Source organism: Cyprinus carpio, chromosome A23, assembly GCF_018340385.1.
Source record: "Cyprinus carpio isolate SPL01 chromosome A23, ASM1834038v1, whole genome shotgun sequence".
Lineage (NCBI taxonomy): Eukaryota > Metazoa > Chordata > Actinopteri > Cypriniformes > Cyprinidae > Cyprinus > Cyprinus carpio.
The window spans coordinates 13,936,535-13,955,596 of record NC_056594.1 but is presented as its reverse complement, the minus strand read 5'-3'; the positions used below and the strand labels follow the sequence as shown (position 1 = coordinate 13,955,596).

General features: G+C 37.6%; 1 protein-coding gene across 10 annotated transcripts in view; it reads left to right on the top strand.

Moving 5' to 3' along the window:
- LOC109088318 (sodium channel protein type 8 subunit alpha-like) overlaps window positions 1-19,062 on the top strand; it is a 70,036-nt gene that overhangs the window by 13,409 nt on the left and 37,565 nt on the right. For 5 of the 10 annotated variants that reach the window (XM_042713244.1, XM_042713248.1, XM_042713241.1 and 2 more), the window contains 10 exons: window positions 8,709-8,827; window positions 9,993-10,082; window positions 10,221-10,349; window positions 11,791-11,882; window positions 14,407-14,628; window positions 15,076-15,139; window positions 15,317-15,458; window positions 17,355-17,561; window positions 17,783-18,070; window positions 18,678-18,983. In XM_042713244.1, coding sequence (XP_042569178.1) covers window positions 8,709-8,827; window positions 9,993-10,082; window positions 10,221-10,349; window positions 11,791-11,882; window positions 14,407-14,628; window positions 15,076-15,139; window positions 15,317-15,458; window positions 17,355-17,561; window positions 17,783-18,070; window positions 18,678-18,983 — 1,659 coding nt within the window. Of the gene's footprint in view, window positions 1-8,708; window positions 8,828-9,992; window positions 10,083-10,220; window positions 10,350-11,503; window positions 11,596-11,790; window positions 11,883-14,406; window positions 14,629-15,075; window positions 15,140-15,316; window positions 15,459-17,354; window positions 17,562-17,782; window positions 18,071-18,677; window positions 18,984-19,062 lie in introns of all 10 variants that reach the window. The other 5 variants (XM_042713251.1, XM_042713247.1, XM_042713250.1 and 2 more) reach the window with 3 other exon arrangements.

Sequence of the window (19,062 nt, the reverse complement as noted above, 5' to 3'; positions counted from 1 at the left end):
AGCTGAGTCCATGAGGGGACTGACAGAGATGATTTAGCACATAAATCCGTCGCTCAGGACACTGCTTGGCTTCCGCGATCTGGTCATCAAAGGACCACTCAATCGGGCTGACAATGATCGTTGGATGGAGTACTTGTCTTTGACCTAGAGTGGTAAACACGGGACAGAACGTCTGCTTTTTGGTTCTTACTCTCTGGCCAGTAAGTCACAGTGAATTTGAATCTGGTGTAGAAGAGAGCCCAGCGAGCTTGACAGGTGTTTAATCTTTTGGCTTCCTGGAGATACCCAAGATTTCTGTGTTTATTGATGACCTCAAAAGGATGTTTAGCTTACACCAGCCTATGGCACCACATTTCTAGGGCAAGTTTGATGGCCTGCAGTTCACAGTTACCGATGTCAGTTGCACTCCACTAGGGACAGCTTCTTAGAGAAAATGGCACATGGATGGAGCTTGGGAGGCTCACCCTGATGCTGAGACAATACAGCTCCTATCAACCTTGAAGACAAAGGGCAGTTCTGGAAAACTGAGGGTTAGTTGGACAGTCATATATGGTATAACAAGATATTTGTAGTGGCCTGATGGTGTTACGAAAGCTGTCTTCCACTCATCACCCTCTCGGATCTGAAAGAGGTTATAAATGCTCTGCAGGTCCAACTTCAAGTAGATGCGAGCTCCCCGTAACTGCTCCAGAGCTCCTGGGACAAGAGGAAGAGGGTACAGGAAAATGACCATCTGGGAGTTGAGAGCACTGTAGTCGATACAGGGGCGTATTCTGGTTCTATGAAGCCCCTCCCTCAGAAATACGCAGTCGGGCTCAAATTGGATAGCTGGCCCAGTGTGTTGTGATTCGTTAACTGCCTAGTGCACATTGTCCGGAAACGTCTCACCCCTTACCATTATGGGTTGTTACATGTTTCCGGGGACAGGGTTTATGTAAACATCGGGGTTAGTGATGTCACAAATGGGGAGAAGCTTGTTGTAGTCCCTACTAGCCTTTTTTTGTAGTCCTTAAACAGTGATTTCATTGAACTTTGAGCGTCTGAACTTTGCAGAAGTTGTTTATGCTCTAACAGCAACATTACACACTAACTAAAGTTAAAAAAGTGAAATCATAATCAAACCTCCTCTTTAACAGTCTTGATACGGTTAGCCAAACAGACTTCTCACCCCCTTTTTGCACCTAACCTGTTTTCCAGTTCACAAGGAGAGCATGTTCTAATAATCACAGGCGTCCCATGATGTTGTCGGCTGTGGAACCCTCCAACACCATAAATGAGGTCCTTTCTTGATGCAAACATCCAATGCAGAGGGTCAAAGTGGGGGAACAATGGTGAATCAAGCCACGGCCCAATGGTTTTCCCAGTATGGAGTGCTCATGGAGATCTTGAGGACAATGTTCCCTTCCGAGGTGAAGCTTACGAAGTAGATTGAGTGAGATTAAATTTCTGGCGGCTGCAGAATCTATGAGGGCTTTCACTGAAATAGATTGATGGGAAGTCATAAGAATAACATCTGAACGGGCAAGCGAGGATATCGAAGGTGATATATGGATAATAATCACCGCTGAGCATGCAGGTCTGACTAGCCACAAGGGAAGGAGGTGTCCCTCTAAACCATAATATAGGCATAAACCCTTTTTATTCATGTTTTTCTTTCATTCTGCATTGTTACTCTGCATTGAATAGGCAAGTTGAATCGAGTTGAGTTGATCCAAGGAGCAGGCAGTGAGTCACTGTGAGATTCAACACTGAGTCGCTGAGTCATGTCGTCATAGATCGCCATTTGTTGGCAAATGTTGGAGTTTAAACCTTGACGAAATGCAGTGATTAGGGCTGTTTCATTCCAACTGCTGATGGCTGCCGAAACTGAAGAGCATAGTCAGTGACTGAAAAGTGATGGAGCCGGTTGAGTTGATCATGCACTGAGAGCGTGCTAGCGGTCTGTTCAAAGACGTCTTTAAAATGCATGGTAAACACCGTCAGTGAGTTGGCAACTGTTCCATTGGCGTCCCACATAGCACGTGCCCACTGCAAAGCTCGTCCTGATAAAAGGGAAGTAGTGTATGCGATCTTGGGATGATCGTTGGTGAACAGCTGTGGCTGTATTTCAAAAATAGAGAGCATTATAGCAGGAATCCGCTGCAATCCTCTGCCTCTCCTGAGTAGGTTACTGGTCGGTTGCATGCATCGCCGGAACGGCTTTTGGTTTTGACAGTCGGCAGAAGTGAGAGAAAAATGTTTATAAAGCATATACAAATTTAATTTTTTTAAATGACCAATCGTTTTGCTAGATAAGACCCTTATTAAATGTCTGGTATCGTTTATAGCCATTTGAAGCTGCACTGAAACTGTAATTTTGACCTTAAACCATTTTGACCAATCGTTTTGCTAGATAAGACACAAAAAATTAATATGAAGAAAAAAAAAAAAGCCTGGAATGTTTTCATCAAAAACCTTAATTTCTTTTTGACTGAAGAAAGTTTTGAACGGTCTTTTAAAATAGTTTAATGCCTACAAAAAACATCTTGGATGACATGGGGGTGATGTAAAAATTCAGGAAATTATCAGGAAATTTTAATGCTGCGCTGCTTTTTGAAAGTGCACATAAAAACTAATCCTTTAAGGTCTTCTAACGATTCTAATGGATTTTTTTCAAAAACATTAGTAATAGTGTGCACAACTCTGCACAACTTTGCATATCTCTCTCTCTCTCTCTCTCTCTCTCTATATGTGTATGGTTTTATAATGTTTTTGTTTAGGCTCTATCTATTTAATTTTCTATTTTTATGCTTATTTTCAAATATTTATTATTAAGGTTTTATAATGGACACACATGCAGTTGCCGTACTGTATTAAAGCTTTAATCAGGATAAAACTGATAAAACTGATATCAGGTATATTAAAAGCTAACATACGCAGTAGCACTTACAAATAACTGTGTATCTAAAAGTATGAGACAACAAAAAACAGGCCTACCATTAAAAGCCATGCTTGCACAGGTTCTGCACGATCCTCTTCAATAATATCCTCTGGGTCTCAATCGAGCTCAAACTGGTAAGCGATACTAACGACCCCGTTGTACAATACAACCGGAGCACATGCCGCTGAGGTGAGGGGCGGGATGTTTAGCCACGCACTAGAGGCGGTTTAGCCAAACACAACACACTGGGCTAGCTAACCAATCAGAGTCCATCGCCTATTTCTGAGGGAGGGGCTTCATAAAAGCAGGAAATTATCAGCACGTTTCTCATGGAAGGGAAAGAGCGGTGTGTTTTTTTAAAAAAAATTAAGCATTATCACATGTTAGACTGCACCCCATAAACACAATCAAGCCTAGAAAAAAAACAGTGAACCACCCCTTTAAGACCCACAGGATTTCTTGCAATAAAGATTTAAATGCAAAAGAAAAGAAAGGCACAAGTTGACTGTTTCTGTCAGTAGTGAGTTTTAATTTCAAAATGTTTGTGATAGCCTACTTTTAACAAGAAATTTAGGCTAAATGCTGTGTTTAAGTGTGTTGCCACTTGCTTGAGCAACTTATTATACAAACCTAGAAGTCAAATGCATGTATACGTTGTTTATTTTTATTGAGTTTAAACTAATGTCTATGAACGATTGCTTCTGTACTGTGATAAGAGGATCACAATGCTGAAAAAGCTTTTTCAGTAACAACGTTTGGATTTGAATTCAAAATTTTTGGTTTTAGATTAAGATTAAGATTTTGATTTTATTTTTATGAACATGCTATTTAGTGGTGCATTTCCTTCATTATTATTTTCCCCCTTATTTCTTTTTTTACTGTAGCTGCTGGTTTGAAGGACATTTAATTCAGTGGCCGATGCTGGGTCCAATTTTACATCTTTTTATAGCTTCTGCTTTTTTGTATTTTTTAATTTACCATTTGCTTTTAATTTGTCTTTCTTGTAGCCCTATTCTTTCTCCATCTTCCTCGCTTCTTCTCACTGCTTACTCATTCCTCTCTGGGCTGTCTTTATCTGTCTCTTTATCTCTCCATTTCTTTTTGCTTCTCAATTCTGGAATATGAAATTTTCAGTAGCTGTGCAGCCTGTCATGCATTAAAAAAGGAAACCCACATGCACTTCTCTTGTGTGTGCGCCAGTACTATAGCAAGCAAATACTGAGAAAGGGTAAATGTATTTTTGTTCATATATGCACCACTTCTGCATTATTTTTTCATCTCATGTTTCATATGTGGCTGAGTATGGGCTGATGGTTTGAATGATTCTTCTCCTGTTTTGAACAAAGTGTGAAGTCTCGCACACTGTTGGGGTTGCTGAGCAGTGAGCAGATCATTTTTTGACTGAGCAGGTCTCAGTATGTGGTTTATCCGGTGTTAAAAGTGCCAAATCGGTTGTGCGGATCACTCCACTGTGGCGACATTTGATAAAAGGGAGCAAGCCGAAGGAAGAGAGAGAGGTCTCAGTTTACGTGGTGGCCTGATTCAGTCTGACCCAAATAGATCCAGCTCTTCTCCGTCTTTAGTTACATATTCAAAATGTTATTTACTGAGTTGTGCTTCTTTAACCTAATTTGTTGTTGTGGACCAAATTATATATATAATATATTCATTGGTGGAGTTTCTACATGTATGGTGCAGATGATGAAACAGGGCTGCATTGATTGGCGCTCTCCGTGGTGCTGAAGAGGGTTTCTTAGTGTTCCACTAAAATTAAGCATGTAAAAGGAAGTGCAGGGGTGCATCCCATCTCTGCAAATGTTTGTGACCTCCCATGAAACTTTGATGGTAGCGAGCATGTTTTATTTAAACAATTGTGAGGTTATCTGCTGAAAGGCTGGTGAGCTTACGCTGACTTGTTCATGGTCTCATATAAATTCAGACTTCTCAGATTCAGTCAGTAGTGAGAAGTGAGGTATTCGGGTAAAACCAAGATATATATACATATTTAAACCGAGGAGTTTATTGATCAGTTAGACAAAATATTTAATAAAAAAGTTTGCAAATGTGTTTTAAGTTTTGTCTTATTTAAGACATCAGGATTTTATTTTATTTATTTTATTCAGAGACCCAAAGTGAACAAAAATATGCAGTTTGGTGCATATGTTATTTAAATGATGAAAACGTAAGATAAATTTCTTATGGCTTGTAATGTAAATCAGTGACATTTTTATAACAGTATAGCAGACTTATAAAGACTATAAAGAATGCATATTAGAATGCATAGAAATATTAGTTGTCATGCGATATTTCTCAGGAATTCATTAAAAATGTCACAGCAAAAAGATGTGTATGAACCTTTTAGAATTCTGCTAAAAGTATGAAATATCAATCAGAGGACAGAAAGCATGTAGTTAATTGTGTAACTGTGTTTTTCAGCAAAGTTTTGATCATGCTGGTAATTTAGAGGCCTTAGAAATGTATGCATCAATTATTCAGAAGGCTTTGATTAGAAAGGCAACAAAATGCAGTTAGCATCTAACCAGAAGTGCAATAAGCAGTAAATACAGTGTCTACAATATGTTACAAATGTACAATTAATATACAGATAAATATAAATGACTATGTAAGAGATACATTAAGCTGTACAAAACACTAGTGCAATGGACATTTTAAAAAAGTGCATAGAAAAATATTCCAGTGTGCAATTGGATCCTTCAGTATTCTGGATGTACAGACAGTAGTGCAAGTAATAACAAGTGTAACAAGTTTTTTTTTTTTTTTTTTTTTAAACCAGATGTAGTTGTGAGGAGTGTGTAGTGGTGTGTGAGTGTGTGTGTGTGTGTTTGTGTGTAGGGGGTGTCAGCAGGCAGAATTCAGTAAGGAGACAGCTATAGGGAAAAAGCTGTTCCTGAGTCTGCTGGTCCTTGTCCGGAGGCTCCCGAAGCACCTCCCGGAGGGCAGAAGGTTAAACAGTATATGATCAGGGTGAAAGGAGTTCTTAAGAATGCTGCAAGCTTGACGTAGACAGCGTTTTCTCTGGATGTCCTCAATAGCAGGAAGTGGTGTCCCTGTGATGCGTTGGGTGGTTTTTACCACCCTCTGCAGTTCCAATACCAGACTGTGATACAACTGGTCAGGATGTTTTCGATCACACACCAATAGAAGTCCACCAGGATGGCTGAAGACAACTGGTTCTACTCTGGTGTTTGTGGTCCAGGACAGGTCCTCAGAGATGTGGGTTCCCAGGAACTTAAAGCTGGAGACACGTTCAACAACTGTGCCGTTAATGTGGATGGGGTCATGCGTGCTTCCTGAAGTCCACAATAAGCTCCTTTGTCTTACTGGTGTTAAGGAGCAGGTTGTTTTCACTCAGCACACCATGCGGCCAGGTGCAGTACCTCCTCCATGTAGGCAGTCTCATCGTTGTCTCTGATGAGGCCAATCACCGTGGTTTCATCTGCAAACTTGATGATGGAGCTGGATCCATGCACAGGCCTGCAGTCGTGGGTGTAGAGGGAGTAGAGGAATGGGCTCAGCACACAGCCCTGTGGTACACCGGTGTTGAGTGTGATGGTGGTAGAGCAGGTGTGGCCTGACCTAACATGCTGAGGTCTATTGGTTTAGAAAGTCCATAATCCAGTTGCAGATGGAGGTGTTAATACCCAGGTCTCCAAGTTTAGTGGTCAGCTTGGAGGGAATGACAGTGTTAAATGCTGAGCTGAAGTAAAACAAACATGTATGTAAGATCCTTACATGATATTGGGAAAAAATTACATTGCGATATTTTATTTTTTCTGCGATATATATTGCGATATGAAATCTAATTACATTTTTTCTTACAAACAAAAATGGGGTGAGCACACACTTACATTCTCATTTCAAATGATTTAAGCATCAGAGTATTATTTAAATTTGAGTAAATTATTTGTTTGTAACTTTAGGATATGGTTTGAATTGTTAACATATTAACTAACATGAACTTACCACGAGCAATACTTTTGTTACTATATTTATTAATCTTTGTTTATCTTAGTTTATAAAAACCCCAGGTGTTCATTGTTTGGTAATGTCACTTCACAGTGCATTAATTATGTTAACAAATACTTTTGATTTCAACAATGAAGGCTATAGCCTAAATGTTGAAATTAACAATGTTGTAGAGGTGCAGTTTAGTAATAGTAAATGTTAAATAATGTAGTTAAATAGTTTAATAAATAGAACATTATTGTAAAGTGTTACAGATTTTTTTTAATACACCAATTTAGACGTCTCGTGAGTTCAGTGTTGGACAGGTCAGTTTCATTAAATTGAATCGGTTCAAAGGAATCATTAGTTCGCGAATCAGACGTGTATGGCACGTGTTGTGTAATTATCTCGGCAGTTTAGGATATCGCACAAGATTTGACAACACAGAAAACATTTCATCACTGGATAGGTTTTTTTTTTTTTTTTTTTTCGACACCATCGTGTCAATTGATTTTGATTAATATGCGCGAGGGAGAGAGAAAGACAGCGCTCGTGTTGAAGACGGTGAAGTTGAGCGCGCGCGACCTGGGCGCGCTCTCTCTCTCGCTCACTCGCTCTCGCTCACTCTCTCTCTCTCTGCTCGTTCTTATATGCGCCCTGTTAAACTGACAGGACTTAAAAACACATGCAAATGATAAACTTTCACTCTATGATGGTTAGACTGTGCAATTAATCCGCGAATCACATTCGTCAAGGGCCGGGGAGCAGCCCGTACGGTTAATGAATAACGGGTCAACTACGACAGCCTACATCGCACAACCTACGATGTGACTATCGTGGATTCGTACATCGCGATATCGATGCTTAAACGACACATCGTGCAGCCCTAGTGTTTAGTGAATAACGGGTCAACTACCTGTATGTGTATTTCTTTCCTGGAATGGGGCAAAATGGCCTAATGAGTCATCTGTGTTTTTCCAAATTCTCTGGTGTGCTCTGCTATTTTGAGTTGTTTAGTCACACCTCACAGAAGATAATTTTATGTTTTGGTGGTAAATTCAATTGTATATTAAAGCTACAAAACAGAATTCTGTTTCAATATATTTCCAAACCTATATGTGACTTTAATATTGTTAATTATTGGGTACTTCAAGGGTTAATGATGAAATGAAAATGTCAACATTTACTCAACCTCATATCATTGCTAACCTTTATGATTCAATACAATGGCAGTACATTGTGACTTAATAAAACACCCAAGAGTGTCAGCAAAAGAGTACAAACAGCTGATAATCCAGTCAAGTAGGTGGCAGAAATGCAACTGTCATGTTGCTGTTTATAAACAGCAGAAATTGATGACGGATTTTTCATTGTTTTCAAATTCCTGCTGCCTCATGCTTATTTCCAAATCACAGCCACGCTGATATTCATAACATTCTGTTGGACTAAATTAGAGGCACCCTCAACCAATTAAATTCCAGAGCCAGAGATAATTGTTGTGCAAAGATAGTTATATGATCTTCTACCATTTTATTGTACAATATGGATGTTTTGTATGCAGACTTGTGGCTTTACCTTCTTCTTGCCAAAGAATTTGATTATAATTATTTAGTAGTAGCCTATATAAAGCAGGATGTCTTCATCATGGTGCCGTGTCCTCTAGAAACAGACGTAGGTTTTCAGTATGTGTTTATTACTTCAAGTCCATTTGAATAAGTGATGATGCCTCTCTCTGCTTGTAACTAATCTAGTGTTTCTCTTTTTCTTTGTTGTTCTGTCTTTGTCTTCTCTCTGGCTTGTTCTCTTTTTTTCCTCTCCACAGACGTTTATAGTACTAAATAGAGGGAAAACAATCTTCAGATTTAGTGCCACACCTTCCTTGTACATGATAAGCCCTTTTAATCTCGCTAGACTAATAGCGATTAAAATTTTGATACATTCATATCCTTTTTCAGCTGTTTAAATGTATGTGATAAATGTCTATATTGTCTTTCTCTGCATAAAATATTTAATATGTCTGCTTATTGCTAGAGTGCATGGGATGGTACAGAATAACGCTAAGGATTCAGACTAATACTGTATGTTGTAGTTGAGCAGTGTGTTCCACTGTGGGACTGTAACAGCATATCAGTGGGTGTGGATGTAGGTGTGAATTTTAGATGCACAGCAACTGTTTTGTTTGACAGTAGAGATTGTTTTTCAGCATATTGTGTCCTGTTTTGATGCTGAAACCCATGGCCAAGGACGTATACCACGCAGCTGCAGTCTCCCTATTTGCTATTATAGCACAATTTAAAATGGGCTTTCTCTCCGACCATATATTCAGATTGTAATGTCCGTCATGCCACATTAACTTGCAGCCCATTCATAAAACAAATACAGACAGAGTCATTGCTGTTAATATTGAGCTGAATGAAATTTTTTCAAACATGTACCTCCAAGATTTGAACTGTAATGCTATGCCTTGTCCTCTGATGACTGTTTGACTAATTTGATGGTTAATGTATTTGTAGTCCAAACAAAAACACTGCCTACATAAATGAGACAAATGAGCTGAAAACTCCTTGTTATGATATAAGCGCTAGGGCTGGGCAATTTATTGAATATTCACAATTCATTCATTATCGTATTATATGTTGTTACAGTATATGATATACTGTATAAATGAACATGTTTAAACATCAGTCTCTGCTCATTTAGTGACAAACATTGTGGAAAACATTCCTTGATTTAGTAGATCATTATTTCTATATATTACATATTTAATTTTGTTAATATTACATATTCAATTTTGTTAATTAAGTGTTTGTCTGATACTCTATATATGCAAAATTATACATCTTGCATTAAACATTTTAACATTTGGTTTAGTATATATATGTACAGTATATCAAATATTGTAACAAAGCTAAATAAAATATTGAAATATAAATATTGCTTAGCCCTAGCAGTGCTTTACAACTAGCTAAAATTCACTATTTTCTGTCTGTCTTTAGCACTCTGTTATTGATGAATGTCTTAATAATTATATTTACAAATTAATACGAAGAAAAAAAGCATTTTTTTTGTTCTGTATTACCTCCGAATTTCCTTAACTGATACCCACAGTATTCAGCATGTTCATTATGTGTACGATTTTGACCAACTGCGTGTTCATGACTTTTAGTAATCCTCCTGAGTGGTCCAAACAAGTCGAGTAAGTATTGATCCTATCCACAGCTTGCCTCAGAACAAGCCATTGCCACACAAAATATAAATAAATACACATATTGAAAATATAAAGCGGATTTTAGTTCCAGTTTCTTAATCCAGTTACTTTTGCTTTTTCCTTTAGGTATACCTTCACTGGAATTTATACATTTGAATCAGCTGTAAAAATCATTGCCCGTGGATTCTGTATAGATGATTTCACATTTCTTAGAGATCCATGGAACTGGCTGGATTTCATGGTCATCTCAATGGCGTAAGTATTCTGTCATTAATGTATTTATGAAACTTGTCTGATTTGTGAGCTATCATTAGGTTAATATCAAATCATTAAGTAATTGAACTGGTCAGAATTATCACATTTGCCTAAAACAATTTTCTGCCTCATTCTTATTTATAATGGCTAACGAAAAGAAATACTGGTAAAGCTGTTTGTAAACTGAGCTCTTACTGTATGTGGGGGACACAAACAACATATTTTCAGCTGTTATATTCTGTCTCTAACCATATGAATATTTTTAGGTAGCATCTTTATGGATGTGGCAGCTCTGCTTATGTCTTGTCCAGTTCCTCACATCACTGCATTTGTCCTTGTGACTGTTTATCTCCCCATACCTCTGCTGTTCTATGAATATACCTCTTCTGAGAATTTTCATGGTTCCTACCGATCAGTGTTTAGAGCCATTCGCCAACAAAACGACTCCCAGCAGCCCACGCAGAAAACTCTCTCTCACTCTCTGAGTCACTGACTCTTTCTGCTTTCCTAGTTCTCATTCTCCATTTTTCACTGTATCTGGTTTTTTGTTTTTTTTGTTTTTATATCTGTCCTGTTTTCTGTAGACAGAACATACTAGACATATTCATGTGAGATATAGTGTATGTCTTATAATAATGTCACCATATGAGCATGTTTGTTTATGAAAGCTATTTGGGTGGGAGATTAGGTTTTGTGTTGTTATGCCAAATATCTTTTATTATTATTATTATTATTAACAATAACAATAATAATAATAATAAATATGATATATTTCATAATATAATAATTCTTTTATATTATAAAAATCATGATTAGCCCACATATTATATCTGAAAGATTATATATTATAAACTATATTGTCTTTGTATGTTTATTTTCTTTCAACAAAGAAAATATTTGTAGTATTAACAATAAATAAGAATAATAATTATTTAGTTTAAATGAAATTAGAAATGAAATTTGAATATTTGTCATCAAAATATTTGAACAATTGGCATTTCTACTTTGTGTTGTGGCTACACTACATTAATTTCCCCCCAACTCTAGAAGCTGTTTAACCTTTTAAGAAACAGATCAGCTTAGTCTGCATATGGAAGTCATTGAGTACTAAGTCATGACCATGTCTCCATGTAATTTTGATCTGATCATTGCAGGTATATAACAGAGTTTGTAAACCTAGGCAATGTCTCAGCTCTGCGCACGTTCAGAGTTCTGAGGGCATTGAAAACAATTTCTGTTATCCCAGGTAAGAGAGTGTGTGGGCGGGAGGGGTCGGTGTTAGGTGTGCGTGTGTGTATCTTGGTTTTCTTTTCTTTCCTTCCCCCCTGTAGTGGACAGGCTCTGTGAGTGGCGTACCTCCTGGTGGTTCATTGGCGTGGTGGTGTTCTTGGTGTGTTTGTGGTTGTCATTGGTGTCTGTGTGTGATCCTCCCTTATTTCAGATATGTAACAGAGTTTGTGGACCTGGGGAATGTATCTGCGCTGAGAACATTCAGAGTTCTCCGAGCATTGAAAACTATCTCTGTCATTCCAGGTGAGACGCAGTTTTGATGCTGAGGTTAACTTTCAGTATGAACTCCTATTACTATTCAATTTAAAAAAAAACTGGGGGGGACTTTTCTTTTATTATTTCTTAGCAGAAATTGATTTGGAGAGGACCATTTAATTTGCTTTTTTCCAATCTCCAAAATGATCAAAAATGGTACTTATACATTTTTGATAGGCTTTGCAGTCTACTATCAATCTCCAGAGTCCTTTGGTTTCAACACCCTTTTGCCCCTTTAGAAACTTCAGAGCAGATTAGAGCAAATTAGAAAGCTTTAGCAACCGAGCCTCTGTAACCTTTCACATAGGCAATAAATGTATCTGTGAACAAACCCTGAACTGGGTTGAACTCGAGCTACTATATTATTTGTAGGTTTGTTGTTAAGGTCTTGCTAAAGCAGATTTTTGTGTTACATATTTTATTTCAGATTTTAACAGTAAGGACTTTAGATAAAAGCTAATTGTAGAATTCACTAGTGTGTGAGCTTGTATACGTCAGGGGTACACAGTCTAAAAAACACAGTCCAGTAGCCTCAAAAATCCAACTATAAAGGTATGAACACATTCATTTTGCTGATTAATATATATTAGGAAACAAATAGATCTTTTCAAACTAGCCCCTGCCCTCAGAGCACTAGAGTAGATATTTTTAACAAGCTATGTTTTATTCCACAAAATGAAAATTGTATGGCTCTCAGTGAGTTCCCAAAGAATTTACTTGTTACTTACTTATGAAGACTGCCAAGCCTAGTTTGTGGACATATTTTTTACTGCATGATGCTTTGGAAGTCACTTGCTTTTATAGTATTAGCCTACTAAGTGCTTGGCTGCCTTATTCTTTTTTAATCTATCTATTTATTGACAAATCATTTTTCTTCACATTTTTCCTTTATTTTGTGTGAAACTCACAAATTGCACCTGGAAATAAAATAAGAATAGTGCAGAAGGTCAAGGAATAATGTTTTTTGTCTGTGTCAGATGAGTTAATTTTTTTTTTAATTTTGCCTGTGCAGTTGTTTTTATTTCCTGCAGAGGCCTTGCAAAAACGCCTTGTCTTGACACATTAGTATCATATGCAAGTAATTTTCAGTGAAATGACAGGATTTATTTAGCTGACAACGTTTTACTGCAAGTCATATTTGTCATCGTGATATTTTCAGTAAGGTTATGAACTAAAGCCTACTCATCAAATCTCTGAGCCCTGCAAGATTTTTTTATGTTTTGGTGTGGTTTAAGGGCAAGAGGATTGTAGCATATCAATACTAATTTGAGTGTCTACTGTCTTGGAGGTAAAGCAGCTCTTTTGTATTTGAGGGGGTCAGAGGGAGTTATGGAGGGGTCAGTGCAGTTCTGATAATATTTAGCCCAGCATGTCTGGTGGAGCCTTGGAAGATTTTTACACTGGACTTGTTTCTGTTCAGCCTTCGAGCTGAAATGACCTGCATGCAGTCTTCACCCCACTAGTCCCTGCTTGCTTTATTCTCCCTATGTCATGGCCTTCCAGTTGTGCTGCAGTATTTATAGACAAATGGGTGTCAGACTGTTCTCGCTGTTTGAGGGAGCCCTCCCTTTATTATCAAGAAAAATCCTTGAAGGTTATCATTTGAGAAACTTAAACTTCTATTTTGGAATGCTAGAATTAAAAAAATGTTTCAGGACTTATTTTTGCATTTCCTGAAATAATATATTTTCTGTTGTAGGCATTTATTAAAACCATGTTTAAACAGAATAGTAAATTATTCACCTGAATAGACCAAAAGATGGGATGGCTCCCAAGCAGTATATGTGTAAAGAAAGTGTATTTGGTGGTTCTGTTATTTATTGTCATTCTGAATTAAAATAAGGATTCAAGGTATGCTTTAAGGTATGATATTATGAAAAATTAATTATGAACAATTAAAAACATTAAATATGCCTTAAACATCCATATCAGTGGTTCTCAACTGGTTTTGTTTCAGGAGCCAGATTTCCATTTACAAACATGCAAAATTGGTTTCATACTATCGGCAGCCAGTAATTTATCATACAAAACTCATTAGGCCAAAAACCATGTTTATGATAAGGAATGTCTCTCTAATTCTCTCTAAATTGGCTAGATTCTACCAAGTAACAGATGGTTTTTGAGTTTTAGTGGATGCTTGGCCTACAATATCAACAACTAAAGATAAAGGGAAATGTTTTCTCCCTCTTTAAAAAAAAGTAACATTTTAATATACATATTACATTTACATTTGCATTTCCCTGCAATCAGAACATACCTGCACACCACCAGTTGAGAACCACAGATCTATATAATACATACACAAGACATATTTTGTCTTGATATTTTTGATCAACATAGCCTCACATCTAAAAAATGTGAATTCCTCACATCATGCCTTGAGAATCCTTTTATACACTTCTGGGACTTGAACACACATGCAACTGTCTGCTCCTTTTGTGTGTGTGTATGTTTGTGTGCGTGTGTGTGCAAATTTTGGCGTGTATGTGTGTGCATATTCAATATCTCAAAGGTCTGAAGACCATTGTTGGCGCTTTGATCCAGTCGGTGAAGAAGCTGTCAGATGTGATGATCCTCACCGTTTTCTGCCTCAGTGTCTTTGCCCTCATTGGTCTGCAGCTCTTCATGGGAAATCTGAGGCACAAGTGTGTCATCTGGCCCATCAACTTCACAGAAATATACCAGGCCAATGGCACCCATGCATTCAACTGGGATGAGTACATCATGAATGAGAGTGAGCTTTTATTTAGTTTGTCACACAAATTACAAAAATAGTTTGTTGTTTTTTTCAATACTTTAACTGCCATGTAACACTTATTTTTAAAGTTAATCTTGAATAAAAACAAAGAATTAACTACATAGATAATATTTAAAAACTAATATAATAACTACATATATATTTCTAATTAGTTTATATTTCATATTTATAAATTAATGATTTAACACTGTTAAATGTATTTTTTTAATTACTGCATTTTTTATACGTGTACATTATAATGTTGAAACATTTAAATGATTGAGTTTAATTTTTAGTGTTTTATTTTTAATTTATACAGATTAGTATGCAATTATAATATTGGATGTTTATCAGTTATATGCCTTATCCATATTGGCCATAATTTGAATGGCTTGAAAATACAAAATAGTCTAGTTAACATTCTCTGTCTCTTTTTGTCATTAGCCAATTTCTACTTCCTGCCGGACCAGTCGGATGCTCTTCTGTGTGGAAACAGCTCTGATTCAGGGTGAGTGTTTGGTTTTCTTTCTTCATAACATAATTCCAAAACTATAAATTATATACATTTAGAAAATGTAAACAACACTTACTGAGATCTCACTGAGATTCTTCTCTGACAAACGTATGCTAATCCATAGACTGGTGCCAAGTCATTATCGGGTTGTGTGCTCTTTTCCCCTCTCAGTCGCTGTCCTGAAGGCTACACATGCATGAAGGCTGGTCGCAATCCAAACTATGGGTACACCAGCTTTGACAGTTTTGGCTGGGCTTTCCTGGCTCTATTCCGCCTCATGACGCAGGATTTTTGGGAGAACTTGTACCAGCTGGTAAGGGCGTGGTCTTCTTTCCTCTTTCACCACTTTCAGTCCCATTTAAAGGTTTTTTTGAATACTGATCCTTTGCACAACTAAATAGTTGCATTTAATTATTGCATTTAGCATGCAAATTAAACAAACTCACTGCTTGAGGTACCCTCATGACTTTTATACTTAATACTACATTTGTAAAGAACAGGAAAGGATTGTAATTAGCAACTGTGATAATCTGGATCTCTCTAAATTCTTTTTCCTAGTTATTTTGTTGCAATTGGTTACATTTTCATGCATGGAGAAGTGTTTAGGATGAGCCACAATATTTATGCATCCTGCAGACAGCCCTCGTTCTGCAGGATACACACAAACACACTGAACCCTTTGGGATCAGAAGCAGTAATGGACAGCTAGAAGACTAAATAGTAGAACACTAAATATAACCTGAGCCCTAGTTGAATCTGTTCTCTTACATGTAGGTACAAGAATAGGCATCTAGAATCCCTTTCTGTTATCTCAGCACTCCTAAAATCTGTGATAACCTTTCCTGTCCCGGCTGCAGTATAGTATCATACTATTTCGTTCAAAATCCTCTTCTTACTAATTAAAACTTTTTGAAGCTTGTTACATTAAAAATTGTCCTTTCATTTAGTCAGAAAGAGCCTTAGGCGCATATAGGTTATATAGGTTATATAGCCATAAAGCAGCAATAATCGGAAAGAACACATGTATGTATGTATGTTCTGTATGTCAAGTCAAGTCACCTTTATTTATATAGTGCTTTATACAATACTGATTGTGTCAAAGCAGCTTTACAGTGTCAAACAGGAAAATAGTTTGTCAATAATTTAAGACGACAATAAAAAAAAAAAAAATAAATAATAATAATAATAATTTTTCCAGCTAAAGTCAGTTCATTGATGATTCAGTGATGTCATCATCCAGTTCAGCTCTCTTCCAATAGTGTCTGTGCAATCAGTCAAGTGTCCCCAACTAAGCAAGCCAAAAGGCAAGGAACCAAAACTCCATCGGTTGGGGGGGGGGCAGTTCTCCTCTGGCCAGACGAAACCAGCATGGCGTGGTTTAATTCCAGCCTGCAAAACAGGCACAGGGGTCTTGTCTGGTGAATGTGGTCTTGTGCCAATGGTCATCAAGGTGATGAGGTCTTCGCAGGGGATCTGTCTCTGGGGCTCATCTAGTTGACATGGTCTCCCCTGACATTCAGGGCTGCAGAGGTCATCTCTAGATGCTGATCCACCATCTGGATTGGATCTGGTGGCTATGGTGACCTCGGAATAAGAATGAAAGAGACTAATCTTAGCGTAGATGCCATTCTTCTTGCAATGTAGTGAGTACATCGGATGTTATGGGAAGTGTTCCCGGTTCCGGTTGACCTAATTAATGCAGCCTAACAATCCTTTAAAGGATTTGAATTATAGAAATGTTATTGTGTGTTATGTGTATGCCAGGTTAAAGAGATTGGTCTTTAATCTAGATTTAACCTGACAAAGTGTGTCTTCCTCCCGAACAACGCTAGGTAGATTGTTCCAGAGTTTGGGCGCTAAATGGCCAGAGTTTTGAGATTGCACCGGACGTGAAGGACTATAAAGCCATATGAGCTCACATTACAGAGCATTCATATGTATTGTGTATTTGCAGTCCTTGCACAAGTAGGTCAAATAGAAGCAACTGAGGCTCTGAATAATGAATTGAAATTTGCATTTTTTCCAGCGTGTTACATCTCTACCACATGTATATCAGTGAAATAGTATGGATAAAATCTCTGAAAATGATGTTCATGAGTGTTTAGAAATTCTTCTGTGTGTGTGTGTGTGTGGAAAACAAACCATTTTCTATAGTGATGTATGAATGCTCTGTAATATAAGATGCTTCTGATCTGTCCCTCATCCACAGACCCTGAGAGCAGCGGGGAAAACATACATGATTTTCTTTGTGCTGGTTATCTTTGTTGGCTCATTCTACCTTGTGAATCTGATCCTGGCTGTGGTGGCCATGGCATATGAGGAACAGAACCAGGCCACTATGGAAGAGGCGGAGCGAAAGGAGGCGGAGTTTAAAGCCATGCTGGAACAGTTGAGGAAACATCAGGAGGAGGTCCAGGTCAGGCAATGTTTTAATGCTGATAATAAGGGTAATTTTTTGTAATTTTAAGTGTGTTATGGTGTAATGTTTGCCTGATGTAATTTGGTGGTTGCTTTGCCTTTCATTTTTCACTTCTAATTGTGGAATTTTTATATTTCAAATTTGGTTTTGTTACTACGATCAAAACTGAATAAGAGTAATTTAGATTAATGAATGACTGATACATTTTGTGACTGCAGGCAAATGCCATGGCGACATCGGCGGGGACGGTGTCTGAGGATGTGGTGGAGGATGATGGTGATGGAGGTGGGAACTTGTCCTGCAGCTCATCTGAGATGTCTAAACTCAGCTCCAAGAGTGCCAAAGAGCGACGCAACCGCAAGAAGAAGTGGCGGCAGAAAGAGCAGGACAAGGAGAAAGGGGACAGTGAGAAGTTTGTCAAATCTGAATCGGATGATGGAAGCAGGAGGAGCAGATTCCGTTTCCCTGACAACCGCTTAGGACGTAGGAGTTCTATAATGAACCAGGTAAAGAATGACTTCTGTTTTTAATTTTTTGTACAAAATAAGATCTTAAAAACAAACAAATGGTCTGTGAAAGACAAATGGCATAGAAAAATATTCAGACAACTGTTTTATTTATTTTATAACTAATAACTTCTATTATATTACATTTTTGTGTCTTTGTCACCATAATTTTTTATATGATGTACAAAAAGGATATATAATTAATATGGAACGTTAATTGAACAATTAATAATCAAATTAATTAAATAAATACAGATATATAAATAAACTGTACCAGGAAAAACCATAACAAGTGTGTAGTTAGTGATTAACTTAACAGTTATCAAAAATTAATGAAAAATATTTAGTTATTATTCTCAAATAACTTTGTTAGAATTATTTGTACTGTTTTTGTATTTCTTTCGTATACTGTTTCATATTTATTTTTAAGATCTTTTAGGTGGGAAAAGCCAACAACAACAAAAAAAACACACCCATTTTGTGTCCCTGTTGCATTTAAGAAGTAATTGGAAAAGTTTGTGCCTAATGTCCAACATTTGAATGTCAAGAGCAGAGTGTGTTAAACCAAATGTCAACTTTTCAATCTGTCTGTCTTTCCTGCCTCCAGTCTCTGCTCAGCATCCCAGGCTCACCATTTCCTTCAAGACGCAACAGTAAGAGCAGCATCTTCAGCCGCTGTAAGGACGGAGGCTCGGAGAACGAATTTGCAGATGATGAGCACAGCACGGTTGAGGAGTACGATGAGCGGCGTGATTCATTCTTAAGCCCACAACGTCGGAGCAGCTATACTGGATACTATGGCAAGCGCAACAGCACTGTGGATTGCAATGGAGTGGTCTCTCTCATCGGGCCGGGGCCTGGCGGACGCCTACTGCCTGAGGTGATAATAGATAAGGCAGCTACTGATGACAGCGTAAGGAAGTCTAAGAGTAGATCAGTCTAGGCATGGGCATTATCCTGAACCTTGGCTCTCTCTCTGTTTGGCTCTTTTT